Source organism: Aquarana catesbeiana, linkage group LG04 (assembly GCF_042186555.1).
Source record: "Aquarana catesbeiana isolate 2022-GZ linkage group LG04, ASM4218655v1, whole genome shotgun sequence".
NCBI lineage: Eukaryota > Metazoa > Chordata > Amphibia > Anura > Ranidae > Aquarana > Aquarana catesbeiana.
In genome coordinates, this window is record NC_133327.1 from 658,517,050 (window position 1) to 658,535,204 (window position 18,155).

At 42.5% G+C, this 18,155-nt stretch overlaps 1 protein-coding gene across 2 annotated transcripts in view; it reads left to right on the forward strand.

Moving 5' to 3' along the window:
- TTC7A (tetratricopeptide repeat domain 7A) overlaps positions 1–18,155 on the forward strand; it is a 577,716-nt gene that overhangs the window by 426,182 nt on the left and 133,379 nt on the right. For both annotated transcript variants that reach the window (XM_073628505.1, XM_073628506.1), the window contains one exon: positions 13,838–13,972. In XM_073628505.1, coding sequence (XP_073484606.1) covers positions 13,838–13,972 — 135 coding nt within the window. The remainder of the gene's footprint in view (positions 1–13,837; positions 13,973–18,155) is intronic.

Below are 18,155 nucleotides of genomic sequence, written 5' to 3' on the forward strand. Positions count from 1 at the left end.
ATAATGACACTTTATTGCATGAGCATGCATGATGTCAGCTTAGCAAATGTTCCTGAGTGTGGAGTGTCCTGTATAATTTGTCCTAGTGCATCGTAATGGCGTTCAGGAATAACCTTGACACAAATATTTCAACATTACATTTCATATTTCTAATTTAATGCTTCCTGTAATTAAAAAGAATGTTATATTGAACAGAAGACTTTCAAAGAATGACTTACACAAGGAGAAGTTCCTTCGTGATTAGCAGAATAACATTTTTCTATTCTGGGCGTTTTTTTTTTTTTTTTTAACAAGAACTCATTTTGTGGCAATCTGGGTTGTATTATTGAAGGAGGATCAAGGGCATTTGCCCCAGGCCTGTAGGTCTCTTTTGGATGGAGCTACACTATATTGTCAAAAGTATTGGGACGCCTGCCTTTACACGCACATTAACTTTAATGGCATCCCAGTCTTAGTCCGTAGGGTTCAATATTGAGTTGGCCCACCCTTTGCACCTATAACAGCTTCAACTCTTCTGGGAAGGCCGTCCACAAGGTTTAAGAGTGTGTCTATGGGAATGTTTGACCATTCTTCCAGAAGAGTTTTTGTGAGGTCAGGCACTGATGTTGGACGAGAAGGCCTGGCTCGCAGTCTCCACTCTCATTCATCCCAAAGGTATTCTGTGGGGTTAAGGTCAGGACTATGTGCAGGCCAGTCAAGTCCCTCCATCCCAAACTCACTCATCCATGTCTTTATGGACCTTGCTTTGGCCTGGGGCAAATCTCCTTGATCCCCCTTCAATAATACAGCCCAGATTGTCACAAAAGTTCTTGTTAAAAAAAAAAAAAAATGCCCAGAATAGAAAAATCGTATTCTGCTAATCATGAAGGAACTTCTCCTTGTGTAATATTGAAGTTTACGGACTGGGATGTCATCAACGTTTATGTGCATGTAAAGGTAGGTGTCCCAATACTTTTGACAATATAGTGTAAATTTTAAATTGTATGTAAAATCTCATGAAAAAAATCAAATAATAAAAACTCTTTTTTTCCCCATTTTGGATAGAGTATGAGAGGTTTATAACTCCTGCCAGGTTTTGTTTTTCTGTCCCATGTGTCCCACGATGGAGATTTTCCTTCACTTCCTGTCCCATAACCAAAAAATGTAAATGAGAGGAAATAGCTGCAAAGGAATTCCTGGTTGTCACCAGAACGAATGTCCCCTTATAAAGATTTCCTCTCTATCCCTGTGCTGGTGACAACTCAAAATTTAGGGGTTTCTTTCACTTTCACATTGGGTCATAATAGTAAACAGGACAAATGTAGAGAGCAACTCTCCCCAACAGGGGGCACAGACAGCAATAAAAACTGACAGGTGTTCTAACCCCTCTTAGGATAGATTTAAATGTGTGTCTAAATCTCCCCTGCCTCTGAAGCCCAATCTACACTTGCTCTCCAGAGGCTACTGAGGCATTGAGGAAATGATGTGACACAACCTTACCGCCTGTATTAACCTCATTTTTTTTCAGACAAACCGAAATCATATGCATTTCATGTGTTTGTGGGGTGTTTGGGGTGCTTCCCCATTCAGTTAAATGTGTAGCATTCAGCGAGGTTGTCGCATGCCGATCGATACAAGTTGGGTCAACTTTGCCGCGGGCGCAAAGCATTGCAACCATGGTATGTAAACACCCAATTCACTGCCTATTACAGCTTAAGGGGGGAGGTCAGTTGGCAGGCAGCAAAAACTCGGCTAAACTGCACATTTTTTGCCACCTTTCAAACACAAGTCTAATTGAGACCTTAAAGTGGATGTAAACCCCATTCATGAAATCTGACCTGGGCACATATATCTGTAGTGTTTACTTATCTCTCTCCAAAGCCCTAAGTCCCGTGTCTTTCTGTTCCTCCTTTCCTCAGTTATCAGCATGATAACTTCTGACAAGTTCTCTGACACAGGAGATAAAAGTAGCTGGAAATTTGTGTCGGGGAGGGAGCTTAGAGATAGATAAGCAGAGAGCTTGTCTATTCACAGCACAGCTCTTCGTTCCTCTGCCTATGTGTACGGGGGTGCCTTTCCTCCAATCAGCTCACACACAGTGTATACCCAGACTCCCCTCCCCCTGCTCAAACAGGAAGAAAGATTTATAACATGATCTGCACTTTCTAAATGGTGTAGGAAGGGAAAGACAGAAGATATTCATGTAAAACTTATGTAGGGAGATTTTTTTTCATCCCTGTGTATCATCTGAGGCTGTTCACTTCACTGGGTATATGTGAGGGCTTACATCCACTTTATTGCTCCGTTCACACCATGGCATTTTGGATCGCACAAACAAAATCGCAGGACGCCTGTTTTCCAAAAGGAGTTCCGGAACTTCTTTTGTGCGACAGGCATCCCGCGATTTTGTTTGCACAATTTTACCGTGATTCATCGGGCGACAATCGCTGCAAAAATGCCCTGCTATTTGGATACCATTGAAAGTAACTGGGATCACAAGCGCAATTCCACTCGCGATCCAGTACACCATGATGTGAGCAGAGCCTAAAGCGTATGTAACGCTCACCTTGTAACCCATTTAGTTTAAAATGAAGGGCCAAACGTTTGTGTATAGATATAAAAAAGCATTATAAACACTCCCCTCCCCCCCTTTTATTTATTTATTTTTCTTATAAGTGATCACATTTCTTCTGTTTTCAGCTGCTTTTGATCTGGGGGAGGAGAAGCAGCAGGACACTGATCTTCCCAGTAAGGGGGGGGCATGTCATGTCAGGACAAGTCTGATCATTGGAGGAGAGCAAGCTGAGTTCCCAGCACAGCTGGAGAACTGACCATGGTGTGCTGTCATGCCTAGTGTGGTTCATTTTTAATAGGAAATTAGAAGGACTGGCAGGAATACAAAGGAAGCAATACAAAGAGAACGGGAGACTTTGTCATACAATTAGCCAACATCCGTCGGAAAAAATCCTAGGATTTTGTTGTCGGAATGTCCGATCAATGTCCGACCGTGTGTACGGGGTATAAGGGCGCCCCCCCAATCCATGCGTCCAGCCCCCTGATCTACATGCAGCGTGCCAGACGTATGGATTCCAATGAGGGTATTTTTTTTTTTTTTTGAAACACGTGATTAGAGCCTGAGACTTTAATAGGCTTCAAAAAAGGGTGGGCTTGGGGCGCGGAGCATTGCACCTGAGCCCATCCAGTTGTGTGACAATAGAGAATGAATATTCGCTATTTTCACACATATTCTCCTACCAGCCACTCAGGAAGCGGGTCATAAGGGGAGAAGGAGAAGTGATCTTATTGGCCAAGGAGGAGGGAGGAGAAGACTGACCCACCCACCAGCCGCCACTGTGACTTCAGAGATGGCTCATCCTCAGTGGCTCCATCATCCATCATCCAGCACTCCCCGGATTTCACAGAGGAGGGAGGAGGAGGGGAGATCGGAGTCATCCCAGGCAGGACATTCGCCTCCTAAGGGGGCGGGAAGGGGAGGGGGGGTGTTGCTGGTGTTCCCCGCATTTATGTCTGTCTCCTGGGGGGAAAACTGACTCGTGTCCCACCGAGAGGGGGGTGGCATTTGTAAAAAAAAAAATTCAGCCCTTAGAAGCACTTTCTGCCCGCCATATAGCAGAATGACGTGCGCAAAGTGGTTAAGTTATCCTGACTGGACGTCCAGCAGGATAAGCCGTGATCGCGCGGCGATCGTTGGTGTGGTGGGTCAGTCTGAAACACCTCTGATGTAAACTCTTTACCATGTAATCAGCTGTGTCCAATCACAGCTCATCACAGCCTAAACAGGAAAAGCTGTGTTTCGGTTTTTCCTCCACTAGCACTGACAGATGCGAGTAGAGGAGAGCCGATCAGCTGCTGTCTGGACGGGGGGGGTCTGCACTGATTGATTATCACTGCAGCCCCCCCCCCCCCCGAGGATGCCCACCCTTGCCCACCAGGGATGTCTACCCAGGACCACCAGGTATGCCCACCCATGACCACCAGGGTTGCCAATCAGTGCCCATTAGAGGTGCCAATCAGTAATGCCTGCCAGTGCCTCCTCATCAGTGCTGCCTATCAGATCCATCTTTCAGTGCCCATCAGTGTCACCCATCAGTGCCACCTATCAGTGCCCATCAATGCCACCTATAAGTGCCCATCAGTATGGCCTCTAAGTGCCCATCAGTGTCGCCTATCAGTGCTACCTATGAGTGTCCATCAGTGCCGCCTCTCAATGCCCATCAGTGCTGCTTATCAGTGACACCTATCAGTGCCCATCAGTGCTACATATTAGTGCATCATCATCAGTGCCCATCAGTGCCATCTCATCAGTACGTGTCGGTGCAGCTTATCAGTGCCCATCAGTGAAGGAGAAAACTTACTTATTTACAAAATTTTATAACAGCAACAAAGAAAAACTTTTTTTTTTTTCAAAATTTTCGGCTTTTTTTATTTGTTTAGCAAAAAATAAAATCCCCGTATTGATCAAATACTACCAAAAGAAAGCTCTATTTGTGGCAACAAAATGATTAAAACTTAGTTTGGGTACAGCGTTGCATGACTGCGCAATTGTCATTTTAAATGCGGCAGTGCTAAAAAATGCACAGTGTGGCGCTATTATGTGAATACAGTATGAAAAAACTAAACATAAATTATTCAAATCATAAACATCTCATGTGAGCACTTATGACAGTGACTAGTGAAAGAATAATACATATGTGTGTTTAGATGAATTAAACATCAAAGGCAAAATCAAATATAGAGTCCATAACACCAAAAAGAAAAAGTCTGTGATAGCAGTGTATAAATGGTATGCAGGTGTATTTCCTGTATATGCAGGAAGATCAATTAGACCCGGTAGCCTGGTAGATGAATGGACCATAAACGACCAGAGGTGCACAGAAATTTGAAAACGGTGCCAGGACCATCACCAGAAGATATGGAGGCTTACCAGAAGTAGTGGCCCGAAATAGCGTATGCTAAAACAGGTCAAGAAGGCTTGGTGACCAACTGGTCTAGATGTATTGTCTGGTTAGATGTCATCACCACACCAACGGAGGGAAGGGGGGGAAGCAATCAGCACGATTTCCTCAATAATAATCACACCACCAAGCCAAGCGAAAGATTCGTGTACCATGTGAGGAATGAAAACACTCACATAGTGTAATAACGTATTAACTTGGATTTATTAAAAATAACAATAAAAAACAAACTCACATTTTATGCAGATCAAACAGGCATGTAAATCGTATAGCGGTAGTTGTGAGGGGTCCACCCAACATGTTTCAACTAAAAAAGTCGTCTTCTGGGGTGTGGAACCCTCTCTCCCCACCGCTCTATTTATGGACAAAGAATGACCCCCACTGGAAGTGTCCGAAACCGGAAGTAATTAAGATGACCCTATTTCCGGTCAGGGGGGCATATATAAGAAATTCAAAAAAATCACCCATTAGTAGATTCAATATCAAAAATCTCATAGTCCTGTGTGAGGTCCGAACTATAAGACCAATGTACATTACTGTATAGATCGGCTTTGGTCCGGATGGTTAAATCCGTAACCAAGCCTCACTCTCAGTCCCTGTATGCAGTGGGTGGAAGCGCCTCCACACAGCTGCGCTCCACCCTCAGTGCCAAGCCTCGTTCCGACACGGTGGCGTGATAACATCACGCCCATAATTCACGTCCGTGCGTTCCAAGGGTATAATCCAAGCCTCGTTTTCGATCGGCCGTCGAATGACGCGATGACGTCACGCGCACGATCGAATAACGATGGCGATGCGCTTCAGGCCTTTAGCCAAGCCTCATTTTCAATAGGATTAGTCACATCCAGCAACATAGTCAGAACAGGAAGTGACACCCAACCTCCTATTGAGGGGACGGAAGGGACAGGAAATGTCAGCAAAGGTGGATGTACTGCTGAAATTATGAGTAACTAATGAGCATCTTTAAACTTAATTAAAAGATCAGACAAGTTAAACAAGTTATCTAAAATGTAGATCGTATACAGCGATACTTTATCTCATAATCTAAATAAACAGTTCAGATAAAAAAACTACCGGACACTGCCAGTAGGGGGCATCAGACCAATATTATGTACAACCAAGGTGATGAGTTACCATGTACAATACATTAGCATGAATGCAATTAAGAAGAAATATCATATGCCTACCCAAACAATACCAAAATCATCTCATATCGAATTGGCATACATATTAACATTTTAAAATATAAGATTAAAAAACTAAAAAAAAAAAAAAAAAAAAAAACAAAAAGTCTGAATTCAAGCCCGATTAATAAAGGAATTGATGTCCCATTCTACATTAATACCCTGCGGAAAATGAGACCCCAATTCATAAATCCAGTATGTCTCCAAGCGGGAGACACCCCTAAGAGTCGACCCCCCCGCCATGGGGCCGTGTATCTATCTATGACAAGGAACTGGGTGCCAGCAGGGTTTCTATCATGGCACTCCCTATAATGTCTTGGGACAGTGTGTTTGGTGCTACCTGCCTTAATAAGATTAATATGTTCTGAGACACGTACAGTAAAGGATCTAATAGTACGGCCCACATATTGTTTGCCACAAGGGCAAGTTAGCAGGTAGACAATCCCGGTGGTAGCACATGTGCAAAATTGCTTGATTGCATATGTACGGCCAGTTGTAGTAGAGGTGAAGTCTTGACTCGCCCTTCTACCGCAAGTATTATATTGACAGACCAAACATTTCCTGCAAGGGAAATAACCAGTCAGATTGTGAAAAAAGGATGGTTTCTTTGGTGGGTCAATAACATTAGGTGCCAGCTTGTTCCTGAGAGATGGAGCACCTCTAAAAACCACCTTAGGAGTATCAGGTAACAATGGTCCCAATATTCTGTCCGTTTTTAAAACACTCCAGTGGTGTTCAGAGACCTTTTTAATGTCTTTATATTGCATAGAAAAAGATGTCAAGAATGACCACTTAAATTCATCACTGGATTGTTTAGGTTTGTCCTGTAATAGTAGCTGGCGATCTACATTGCTGGCATTCGCAATCTCTCTATCTAAGTCAGACGGGTTATAACCCTTCTCAACAAACCTATCTTTAAGTAGTCCGGCCTGAGCCATATAGGTATCTTGATCAGTACAGTTCCTGCGTAGTCTTAAGAACTGACTCCTGGGAACTGATTTGATCCAGGAGCCATGGTGGCAGCTATCAGTCGATATATAACCATTTCTGTCGGTGGACTTAAAATATGTACTGAAGCTAAATCTGCCCTCTTTCCTATCAATGACCAGGTCTAAGAAATGAACAGAGGTGTTGCTAGCCTCGAATGTCAGGGCAATGCCCCTGTCGTTGGTATTCAAGACTGTCATGAAATCCAACAGGTCCGCATGGCTACCCGTCCATAGGAGGAGGACGTCGTCTATGTACCGAGCCCACAGCAAAAGATGTGGGTTGTTCATGGCATAGACGACATCCTCCTCCCACTTGGCCATGAACAGGTTGGCCAAGCTGGGAGCAAACTTTGCTCCCATAGCCACCCCCCTATGCTGGCGATAGTACTTGCCATTGAACCAGAAATAATTCCGTTGTGTCGTGAACTCAATAAGGTCAACAATGAAGTTGATCTGGGGTGTGGCCAGGGAGATGTCCCTATTCAAAAAACATTTCACCGCATCCACACCCTCACGATGCGGAATGCAGGTGTATAAGGACGCTACATCCGCGGTGGCCATAATAAGGTCACCAGAATGGGAAACGTCTGTTAATATCCTGATCACATCCTTCGTATCCTTTAGATAGGATGGCATCTTGCGTACAGAAGGCTGGAGGAAAAAATCTATATATTTCCCGATTCTGGAAGTGACTGAATCGATGCCACTGATTATGGGTCGACCTGGGGGGTGGAGGGGGTCCTTATGAACTTTGGGCAAATAATATATAACTGGAATCCGTGGGGCAAGGGGAACTAAAAATGATCTCTCTTTTTTGTTTAGAATATATGAATCATAACCTTTCGTTATCAAGTTCTTCAATTCTTTCTTATACTTATGTGTTGGATTGCTCGATAGCTCGGTATAAGTTTCTCGATCTCCTAAAATGCGATGCATTTCCTCTAAGTAATCTGTTTTATTTTATAGGACTATGCCACCGCCTTTATCGGCGGGGCAGATGACCAAGTTTTTATTTTCACACAGGGTTTTAAGGCCCACTGTGGATAGAGGATTGTGAAATTTACGTTTAAGTGGAATCTTCGCTAGATCTCGTATCACTAGTTCTTTAAATAAATTAAAGGTGGGTGGAAGTTGCGTTGGGGGGCTGAAGAGGGAGGGATTAGATAGATCGGAATGTACCGTGCCTGACGTTGCCGCCCTGGCTACATTCCTGGTGGGGTTCGAGATAATATATCTTTGAACATGAATTTTTCTTATATACTTGTGAATGTCGATGAACGTATTGAATTTGTTAAGTCTATGTGGGGGGGCAAATTTAAGCCCCTTATTGAGGACACCTTTCTCTGCCTGCGTGAGAACAGTGTTGCTCAAGATGAATACCCCCTGACACATTACGTTCTTTTTCGTTTTTCTTCTCTGGACCCTCCTCCCTCCTCTGGTCCCTCTCTTGTTTCCGGACCTCTTTTTCTGTTCAAAGGGTCCTCGCGAAAACCCCGGGTAGTACGTGAGTCTGGATACGGTTGTCTATAAGGAGATGAATCGTACCCAGCACTTGGAAACGGATAAACGTTTTCACTATAGTGATCATGTAACGGGGAGTATCTATTATAGGTAGAAATTGGTGGATGTCTATAGTGTGATGAGGAATTAGGGTAGTATGGACGGTGAGGGGAGTCATGGTAGCGAGCCGGGGAATCTCGGTGATATGAATTCTCCCATTCGCGATATTGATAATCATGACCATATTGATCTCCCCTATTACCTCCTCTACCTCTCTCTCTCTCTCTCTCTCTCTCTCTCTCTCTATATATATATATATATGTGTGTGTGTATATATATATATATATATATATATATATATATACTGGTATATACAGTGGGTAAAATAAGTATTGAACATGTCACCATTTTTCTTGATAAATATATTTCTAAAGGTTCTATTGTACCCGGAGCAATCCGCGCTAACCTCAAAACTCTACAGTGATGTTAAAAAATTATTTGAACAAAATACAAATAATGGTGACAAAAAATATTGACAACAAATAATAACAAAAAAGAGTGCTGCAACCCAAACAAAACTTGAATATCCAGTTCTATCAAATAATAAAATAAATTCAGGTGCGCTACTAATATCAAAATCAGCAGTGGTTAAAGGTACTCCTTCAACTTAAGGTTCATATTATTTAAACATTAGGTATAAATAAATTGATTATTCCAATAATGTGCAGTCCACATAAAATGTTTCTCTTAGGGGTGTACTCACTTTTGTTGCCAGCGGTTTAGACATTAATGGCTGTGTGTTGAGTTATTTTGAGGGGACAACAAATTTACAATGTTATACAAGCTGTACACTCACTACTTTACATTGTAGCAAAGTGTCATTTCTTTAGTGTTGTCACATGAAAAGATAGAATAAAATATTTACAAAAATGTGAGGGGTGTACTTACTTTTGTGAGATACTGTATATATACAAGGAAAATCAGGGGAAATCTGTTAAATTCTGTACTGTTCATCTGTGTGTGTCTCTTTGTTGTGCCTTATTTCCTTTTAGTAAATCTAAAGCAAACGGAACGCATGTAAAGGTCAGAAGTTTGCATTGAATTAAATGGTAGCGGTGTTTATCAGATTAACAGCTGCTAACCCAGCTGCTCACTGCAATCGTGGCTCGGTAGGTAGGTTAAATTGCTGGCTTTCAGCTCTTCCCACGTGTTCTGTGCTGAAGGCTCTCAACAGAGCTGGAAGAAGAAATCTTGTTAATGCAATATTTAGGTACAATAGTATTACAGGTATTTAGAACGCGGAAAGAAAGAAGTAAGACGCAGGTTTATTCAGACTAAACCGGCAGATTTTTTAACGGCCTCCCGCATTTGGCTCTTAGATAAGATATTTTGTTGCAGGGATTTATGGCGGGTGGAAATCCCTCTTTGGTTGGTGGTCTGTAGCTGGCTACAGTAAATGTCTGTATGGATACAGATTGCTACAGTTACATTATCCACAGCTGCTATATACACTATATTGTCAAAAGTTTTGGGACACCTGCCTTTACACGAACATGAAATTTAATGGCATCCCAATCTTAGTCCGTAGGGTTCAATATTGAGTTGCAGTGGTGTCTCCAGCTTTCATATTTAGGGGGGGCACATGGGGGGACAGGGACAAAAGTAGGGGGGCACCTATAAAATGCATATATATATAGATATATATATATATATATATATATATATATATCTATATATATATATATATATATATATATATATATATATATATATATATATATAGATATATATATATATAGATATATATCTATATATATATATAGATATATATCTATATATATATATATAGATATATATAGATATATATCTATATATATATATATATATATATAGATATATATCTATATATATATATATAGATATATATAGATATATATCTATATATAGATATAAATATATATCTATATATAGATATATATATATATATATATATATATCTATATATAGATATATATATATACAGTGGCTTGCGAAAGTATTCGGCCCCCTTGAACTTTTCAACCTTTTGCTACATTTCAGGCTTCAAACATTAAGATATAAAATTTTAATTTTATGTGAAGAATCACCAACAAGTGGAACACAATTGTGAAGTGGAACGAAATCTATTGGATATTTTAAACTTTTTTAGCAATTAAAAAACTGAAAAGTGGTGCGTGCAAAATTATTCGGCCCCTTTACTTTCAGTGCAGCAAACTGACTCCAGAAGTTCAGCGAGGATCTCTGAATGATCCAATGTTGTCCTAAATGACTGATGGTGATAAATAGAATCCACCTGTGTGTAATCAAGTCTCTGTATAAATGCACCTGCTCTGTGATAGTCTCAGGGTTCTGTTGAAAGCTCAGAGAGCATCATGAAGACCAAGGAACACACCAGGCAGGTCCGTAATACTGTTGTGGAGAAGTTTAAAGCCGGATTTGGATACAAAAAGATTTCCCAAGCTTTAAACATCCCAAGGAGCACTGTGCAAGCGATCATTTTGAAATGGAAGGAGTATCAGACCACTGCAAATCTACCAAGACCTGGCTGTCCCTCTAAACTTTCAGCTCAGACAAGGAGAAGACTGATCAGAGATGCAGCCAAGAGGCCCATGATCACTCTGGATGAACTGCAGAGAACTACAGCTGAGGTGGGAGAGTCTGTCCATAGGACAACAATCAGTCGTACATTGCACAAATCTGGCCTTTATGGAAGAGTGGCAAGAAGAAAGCCATTTCTCAAAGATATCCATAAAAAGTCTCGTCTAAAGTTTGCCACAAGCCACCTGGGAGACACACCAAACATGTGGAAGAAGGTGCTCTGGTCCGATGAAACCAAAATCGAACTTTTTGGCCACAATGCAAAACGATATGTTTGGCGTAAAAGCAGCACAGCTCATCACACTCAACACACCATCCCCACTGTCAAACATGGTGGGGGCAGCATCATGGTTTGGGCCTGCTTTTCTTCAGCAGGGACAGGGAAGATGGTTAAAATTGAGGGGAAGATGGATGCAGCCAAATACAGGACCATTCTGGATGAAAACCTGTTGGAGTCTGCAAAAGACCTGAAACTGGGACGGAGATTTATCTTCCAACAAGACAATGATCCCAAACATACAGCAAAATCTACAAAGGAATGGTTCACAAATAAACGTATCCAGGTGTTAGAATGGCCAAGTCAAAGTCCAGACCTGAATCCAATCGAGAATCTGTGGAAAGAGCTGAAAACTGCTGTTCACAAACGCTCTCCATCCAACCTCACTGAGCTCGAGCTGTTTTGCAAGGAAGAATGGGCAAGAATTTCAGTCTCTCGATGTGCAAAACTGATAGAGACATACCCCAAGCGACTTGCAGCTGTAATCGCAGCAAAAGGTGGCTCTACAAAGTATTAACGCAAGGGGGCCGAATAATTTTGCACGCCCCACTTTTCATTTTTTTATTAGTTAAAAAAGTTTCAAAAATCCAAAAGATTTCGTTCCACTTCACAATTGTGTCCCACTTGTTGGTGATTCTTCACAAAAAATAAACATTTTATATCTTTATGTTTGAAGCCTGAAATGCGGCAAAAGGTTGAAAAGTTCAAGGGGGCCGAATACTTTCGCAAGCCACTGTATATCTATATATAGATATATAGATATATAAATATATACTGGGGCCCTTTACTACGACCCCACAACGGCCCTTTCACATGTTCTGCAGTGAGCTCCCTTCCTACTGTATTGGGGCCCCCCAGGGTGACAGAAAACAAGATATATATGTCACCAGCATTCCAAGAAAATATAAGGATCCAAAGCAGTGGGAGAACTATCAGGGTTGCAAAGGTTGTCTTGCTCCGGGCCCTGGTGCTCTGCCACTGTGGGGTTCCCCAGCCTCCTCTTGCTGTCTTGCCCCTGCTATTGACTGCGCTGGTCTGGCATCTCTTGGAATTTACAGGCTGGTTCTCCTGTCTTAAGGATGGGAGAAATCAGTCTGTTTTTTTCAGTAACTGAGAGTCCTGGTGGAGTCTTTCCTGCAACTCGCTCTTCTCCCTGCCAATGAGGATGCAAGGGAAGGAGCAGATCGGGCCGTGGTTGTGTGAGTGCTCGCACTATGCAGTGTCAGCGAGCAGAGGGAGGGGGGAGGAATGACCCGCAGGAGCTGACTGGGGACTCTCTCCCTCTTAGACATTGATTTTTTTTGTAAAAAAAAAAAATTTTATGGGGGGGGGGCACATGGTGGGGCACAGCATAATGTTGGGGGGTCAGGGGCCCCTCTGGCCCCCCCCCCCCCAGGGACGCCATTGTTGAGTTGACCCACCTTTTGCAGCTATAACAGCTTCAACTCTTCAGGGAAGGCTGTCCACAGGGTTTAGGAGTGTGTCCGTGGGAATGTTTGACCATTCTTTCATAAGCACATTTGTGAGGTCGGACACTAATGTTGGACGAGAAGGCCTGGCTCGCAGTCTCCACTCGAATTCCTCCAAAAGGTGTTCTATCGTTTTGAAGTCAGGACTCTGTGCAGGCCAGTCAAGTTCCTCCTCCCCAAGCTCGCTCATCCATGTCTTTATGGACCTTGCTTTGTACACTGGTGCTCAGTCATGCTGGAACAGGAAGGGGCCATCCTCAAACTCTTCCTACAAAGTTGGGAGCATGAAATTGTCCAAAATGTCTTGGTATGCTGACACCTTAAGAGTTCCCTTCACTGGAACTAAGGGGCCAAGCCACACCCCCTGAAAAACAACCCCGCACCATAATCCACCAAATGATTTGGACCAGTGCACAAAGGTTATCAAGTCACCAAGGGAGGAGGTGTAGATAGATAAGGAAAGGGGTCCAATAACAGAGCCTTAAAGCAGAGTTCCACCCAAAAATGGAACTTCCGCTTTAAAGGCGGTGACCCCCTGACATGCCATATTTGGAGGTGACCCCCTGACAAGCCACCAACTATGGCCAGCTTTAGATTGCCTTTGTTTATAGAAACTGGCTGTTTTTGTGTCTCGACATTACAATATTGAATGCATCTCCATTCTAAGGATCTTTTGATCTTAAAGTAATTATTATGGAATGCCGTTTGGTGTCCTTGTTAGGTAAAATACCCTGAATTCATTAAATTATATTCTCTTGGATAGCCCTTATTGGTTAGCAGCAGCCAAGTATATATTTTCTGTTAAATTTGTAATTTGTGTTTGCAGGATCCCCACGAGCCTCATCAATTGCAGCATCACGCATGGAGCAGGCCATGTCAGAGATAACCAGGCACAGCAGTGCTCCGAAGCAGGGCCCAATGCAGCAATGGATCACTCTCGAGCAGATATGGCTTCAGGCTGGTGAGTGTCAAAACCCCACACATATAATGAAATTCAAATGGGCTGCACACCATTCTGATTCACTGTTTTGACAAAAGTAGAAGTATCTCAGCCAGTAAGACTATACCTGTATTTTTAAAGTGGATGTAAACCCAATGTCATCCTTTCTAAACTACTGCCATAGGGGTTATCTATAAGGATATACATGCCTCCTGCATGTATCTTTACCTGTCAAATGTCTCCCCTCTCTCTGTTATGAGACCCGAAAAACTGCAGATTATGTGGGTGGGTCTGTTGTCTGGAGCTCGGTGGGTGGAGTCGTGATGTCAGTAGACTCCCCGCCCACCTCTACACTCCCCTTATCAATATGCATTTTCTCCTGTGTATTTCTAACACTGAACTTCTGCTATGATCTCTAACATCCAATGAAAAGACAGGAAAGTAACCACATGACTTCAGCATGCCAAATCATGCCGAAGTGTGGAACAGCCAATCCTTGCAGAGCTGCTGAAGAAAGGAGTGGGGGAGGGAATTAAAAAATAATGCATGTGTCTTAGGCTAGTGGACAAGATGTAAATCACCTGTCACTCACAGCAAGGGGGAGGATTTGACAAAGTTTTTCTCTGTTTGTCAAGTTTTATCTCACTGAACAATAAAAGAGGATTGCTCAGAGATGGATTAACTCTTTGTGGCAAGACTGGGCTCAAATGATAGGAAATCTTATACTCTACATTATGATATAAAAAAAAATTCGGGTTTACATCCATTTTAAGTGCAAATAATAAAATTATAGAAAAGATCCTATTTGCCTGGCATAGGCAATGCGGGCACTTTTCTTTCCTTCTGCTCTGAACTGTTTTGCTCTTAGCCTCTACCTCTACCTCTTAGGTAGAGCTGGATCTAAATTGTATCTGTCACATGGCAGCTTCAAACATTCAACATCTGCAATTGCTCTCTAATCTCAGGCCATATACTCATTTTTGTATTTAATAACAATAATCAATATGTACAATTTTGGGACTAATACTGTATGTGACCTTCCACTTGGAGAATGGTTGCTGCCATCAGAGATTCAACACTACTGCTCAGTCAGATCTTGGATTATAAGACAAAAGGCAACACGTTGCCATACCATTGTTCCTAATTTTTACAGACAGTCTACTGACTGGAATGGTGCCAGCTGATTGGAGAAAAGCCAATGTAGAACCAATATTTAAAAAGGGCCCAAAATACATCCCTGGGAATTACAGACCAGTTAGCCTAACATCAATAGTATGTAAACTCTTGGAGGGGATGCTAAGGGACTATTTACAAAATTTTAGTAATGAATGAATGAGTGATTTGTATAGCACTACCTATGCGAACTGAATCGCCTCAGGTCACTTATTGTCACTTGGTGTCCATCTGCGGCATAGCGTGCTCCTTTACCCCATAGGGTCCCAACCCGCTTACAAACACATACACATACTATGGCCAATTTTTTTAGACAGGGTCTAATTAACCTACCAGCATGTCTTTGGAGTGTGGGAGGAAAGCGGAGTACCCAGAGGAAACCCACACAGGCACAGGGAGAACATGCAAACTTCAGGCAGATGGTGTTGCTGCTAGGTGAAAGTGCTAACCACTACACCACTGTGCTGCTGAGAACGTTATCATTAGCAGTAATCAGCATGGATTCATGAAGAATCATTCTTGCCAAACCAATCTATTAACCTTCTATGAGGAGGCGAGGTGCCATCTAGATAAAGTAAGGCCCATAAACATGGTGAATCTGGATTTTGCAAAAGCATTTGACAAAGTTCCTCATAAACGTTTACTGTACAAAATAAGGTCCGTTGGCATGGACCATAGGGTGAGTACATGGATTGAAAACTGGCTACAAGGGCGAGTTCAGGGGGTGGTGATAAATGGGGAGTACTCGGAATGATCAGGGGTGGGTAGTGGGGTCCCCCAGGGTTCTGTGCTGGGACCAATCCTATTTAATTTGTTCATAAACGACCTGGAGGATGGGATAAACAGTTCAATCTCTGTATTTACGGACGGTACTAAGCTAAGCAGGGCAATAACTTCTCCGTAGGATGTGGAAACCTTGCAAAAAGATCTGAACAAATTAATGGGGTGGGAAACTACATGGCAAATGAGGTTTAATATAAAAAAAATGTAAAATAATGCATTTGGGTGGAAAAAATATGAATGCAATCTATACACTAGGGAGAGAACCTCTGGGGGAATCTAGGATGGAAAAGGACCTGGGGGTCCTAGTAGATGATAGGCTCAGCAATGGCATGCAATGTCAAGCTGCTGCTAACAAAGCAAACAGAATATTGGCATGCATTAAAAAGGGGATCAACTCCAGAGATAAAACAATAATTCTCCCACTCTACAAGACTCTGGTTCGGCCGCACCTAGGGTATGCGGTCCAGTTCTGGGCACCAGTCCTCAGGAAGGATGTACTGGAAATGGAGCGAGTACAAAGAAGGGCAACAAAGCTAATAAAAGGTCTGGAGGATCTTAGTTATGAGGAAAGGTTGCGAGCACTGAACTTATTCTCTCTGGAGAAGAGACGCTTGAGAGGGGATATGATTTCAATACACAAATACCATACTGGTGATAAAACTTTTTCACAAAAGGGAGTTTAACAAGACTCGTGGCCACTCAATAAAATTAGAGAAGAGGTTTAACCTTAAACTACGTAGAGGGTTCTTTACTGTAAGAGCGGCAAGGATGTGGAATTCCCTTCCACAGGCGGTGGTCTCAGCGGGGAGCATTGATAGCTTCAAGAAACTATTAGATAAGCACCTGAACAACCGCAACATACAGGGATATACAATGTAATACTGACATATAATCACACACATAGGTTGGACTTGATGGACTTGTGTCTTTTTTTAACCTCACCTACTATGTAACTATGTAACCCATCTGGAAGTATGGGAGCTGCAATCATTTTATCCACTTGACCTCCAGAAGGTTTTACCCCCTTCATGACCAGGACATGTTTTGCTATTCAGCATTGTGCTACTTTAACTGGCAATTGCACGGTCATGCAACACTGTACCCAAATAAATGGTAATACCAAGTATTACCAGGAGGGCGGACTTTAAAGGCTAAGAAACAATGGAGTGGAGACAGTATAAAATGTTCAAATTTATTAAGGTTTAACAATTACATAGAAAAAAATCATAAATAAAATGTGTAGCATTTATGCATCCATGTATAATGTGCAGTGAGCCCTTGTATGTCCAACAACGTACAAAGTTGCTTAAGTGGCCCTTGCTCATCAAAAGGTTGGTCACCCCTGCTGTACATTGTGCTAATGACACTTGCTAAGTGACAGGAGTGATCAGGAGGGCAATCAAGAGGTCAACTGTGTGCCTAACAAGCGTATGCAAGTGTATGGGTGCTTCTTTTACTTACAGATCTGGCTGGAGTCTCTCCGTGCTCTCAATTCTGAGTAGTAACTGAAAGCAGGGAAAAAAATCCAGCCAGAATCTGTGTTTGTGTTTACAATCACACAGAACTCTGTGCTGTGATTGGCCACAGCTGATCAGCAGGTATAGAGCCAAAATCATTGGCTGTAACCTGCTGACAAACTCATGCTGTGTCCAATCACAGCACAGGTCAGCAGGGGGCATGCCTCTAAACCAGAAGGTTCACCGTGATGTACGGGTGCGTCGCGGTGCTTGCGGGAGCCGCTCACCAGCGGTAAATGTACTGGGCTGGTGGCAAGTGGTTAAAGGTTTAAGCTCAAATGCTGTTAAACACGCTTCACTACTTTAAAAATTGCTGCCCTGGACGAAGTGTATAGAGGGGATGGACAAAATAATATGAACGTCGATATTGTTTGAAGTTTCAAGAGCAACAGTTTCTATGGTGCACACATAAAGCGTAGCAAGACTTCATCGGTGAAGAAGAACAATTGGTAAAAACCAAAATTGAACAAGGACCATTAAACGCTAATAAGTATTGAGGCTAAACAACAGAACTACTGCAGGAAAAGTGACAGCAGAACTGTAGATCAGGGGCACTAACTTTAAAGGCTTGTTACAAGTCTTTGGTTTGCTGGAAAGTTAAAGCAAGGAGGGCCCTGGAAGTCGCACATTGGAAACCAGTGGCAAGAGCAGTCTCCATGTCTCTGTCTTGGCAAATTCCCATAAGACATACAGGCATACCCCGCTTTACGTACAATCGCGAGTACGGACGC